At 40.6% G+C, this 2,371-nt stretch overlaps 1 protein-coding gene across 1 annotated transcript; it reads right to left on the bottom strand.

The window, feature by feature from the left end:
- Positions 1–921: 921 nt before the first annotated feature.
- On the bottom strand, positions 922–1,899 carry LOC142432306 (olfactory receptor 7A10-like). The gene has a single exon (XM_075537439.1). The coding sequence runs from the start codon at positions 1,840–1,842 to the stop codon at positions 922–924; it is 921 nt and encodes a 306-aa protein (XP_075393554.1). The 5' UTR covers positions 1,843–1,899.
- Positions 1,900–2,371: the final 472 nt, after the last annotated feature.

Raw genomic sequence — 2,371 nt, 5'->3', positions numbered from 1 at the left:
GAACGCCATCATGAATTAGGGTCTGCCCATCTTGTCACATGTATATCTCCAATCCCTCCTCTTCCTATTGCGTGTATTTCCCTAGACCAATCCCTCTCATTACTGTATTATCTATAGCACAACCCCTTCCTGTGATGTATGTCCTCACCTGTAAGGGGCTTGCATGTCCCCAGAGAAGATAAAAGCCTGGGCTAGCATTAAACTCTCTCTCTCTCCCTCCACGTGGACCACCAAGCGGGGCTGAGGTGAGCATGCTACTATGAATTGTTTCTGACTCCCATCTATTTCAATACTTCTCTCATGTTCTCTATAACTTTACTATGATCTTTACTTATTACTGCTGTACAATTGCACCTAGCAGACCCATAATGGTGTGTTAGGGGCTGGCTTTCCCTGACAACAGTCGAGTTTAAGACAAAGTCCAGTTTACTGAGTGGGAGTTTCTAATCAGAACCCTGCTGCAGTGGATATCCTCATTGACGATGATATGACTTTTCATTCTTTGTTGCCTGAAACCTGATCCTGTCGACACCTCATGATAGGATCCTATGCATGATAGGAATCACAGAATTTCTGTCCCAGTTTTTAATGGTTCAAGACAGTAATAAACAGTGGTCCTTTGTGATAATTGCATGCTACTCCTTGATGGTGAGTAATGAAACATCTTTTTCCTAAAGAAAGCTGAAGGCACCCTGAAAGAATTGCCCTGTTGAAGGGAAGATTTGGTTAAAGTAAATACATGTTAAAAAATACACAGGAAGTAATTTCATATTAAGTCTTAAATATTAAGGAGATTGAATTATGTAGATACACAAATTTGAAGCAAATAAAGTATAATACAGATTTTTATTATTTTGAATTTTGTTTTTCAAAAGTAGCTCTCTAAACTTAAGGATGAATTTCTGTTATATAGGATGTTTCTCAGCTGAAAAGTTTTCGTAGGGCTTGCTTTATATCTTTATTTCTCAGACTGTAGATAAAAGGATTCAGCATGGGTGTGGCTACAGTGTACATCACTGAGGCTTTTGCAGTGGCCCTGGAGTTGTCAAAAGTAGCAGAACTGAGATAAACCCCAAGACCTGTACCATAGAACAAGCAGACCACAGAGAGGTGAGACCCACAAGTGGAAAAGGCTTTATATTTGCCCCCAGCTGATGAAATTTTCATAATGGAGGACACAATCTTTGTGTAAGAGAAAAAGATCCCAGTGAGTGGAACAACACCCAAAAGTCCAGTTGTTAAATACATGACTAAGTCATCGAGGAATGTGTCGGAGCAAGCAAGTTGGACAACCTGATTAAGTTCACAGAAAAAATGGGAGATTTTCAATTCTGTACAAAATGTCAGTCGCAAAACCATTAAGCCATTTAATACAGAGTGCAGAAATGACAATACCCAGGAAGCCAGAAGAAGGAGGCCACAGAATCTTGGGTTCATGATGACCATATAGTGCAGTGGGTGACAAATGGCCACAAATCGGTCATATGCCATTGCTGTCAATAGGAAGTTGTCTAAGGCCGCAAAAAGCAAGAAAAAATGCATCTGGGTGATGCAGTCTTCATATGCAATTACTTTGGTCTGCATCTGGATATTGATCAGCATCTTTGGGACAGTGGTGGAGGTGAAACAGATGTCAGCAAAGGAGAGGTTGGAGAGGAAGAAGTACATGGGTGTGTGGAGGTGGGAGTCTGTGGTGATGGCCAGGATGATGAGCAGGTTCCCAGTGAAGGTGACCAGGTACATGGAGAGGAACAGTCCAAAGAGGAGGGACTGCAGCTTTGCCTCCTCAGAAAGCCCCAGAAGGATGAATTCTGGAAACTGAGTGTGGTTTCCTGGTTCCATGGAGCTGATGAAACTACTGGGAAAGAGACAAGAGCATTGCAAACTCTGCCATAAACTGTTAACAACAGTTTAAGGGATATACTGTCATTTATATTTTAAACAGTTAATTAATTAATCCCTGTTCATAATCTGTATATCTCATGTTCTTGAATCTCATGTGATCAATATTCAATCTGATGCTGAAACCGTCCACCTGTCCTTTCTTCTAACACCATCTTTTCCCTAAAGCATTATATTTCTCTACAAATTCCGTAAGACTTTGATAGTTCATTGAACAAATGTGTTTGACCAAATGTTTTATGTCAAGTATCCTTGAAAGTTGTGGGAACTTCAGTGAAAAAATAAAAATTATTACCCTTATCTGATGTGAACAGCAGCAGATGCAATTGTTGAACTCATCCCTTACAGAGGTAGGAAGAGTGATGGAAATTGAAAGTCACAAGGAAACATTTGGCCCAGTGGACTCATGGAACAGGCAAACAGCAGTCATGTCTGGAACAGAACTCTCCTCCATGTACTAATAACCAAC

The sequence above is a fragment of the Tenrec ecaudatus genome, chromosome 1 (genome assembly GCF_050624435.1).
Source record: "Tenrec ecaudatus isolate mTenEca1 chromosome 1, mTenEca1.hap1, whole genome shotgun sequence".
Taxonomy (NCBI): domain Eukaryota; kingdom Metazoa; phylum Chordata; class Mammalia; order Afrosoricida; family Tenrecidae; genus Tenrec; species Tenrec ecaudatus.
The sequence above is the reverse complement of the archived record's forward strand: the minus strand, read 5'-3'. Positions and strand labels throughout refer to the sequence as shown.

What these genes read in the sequence shown, in the direction of transcription:
- LOC142432306 (XM_075537439.1), bottom strand. Translation starts at nt 1,842, where the DNA reads ATGGAACCAGGAAACCACACTCAGTTTCCAGAATTCATCCTTCTGGGG.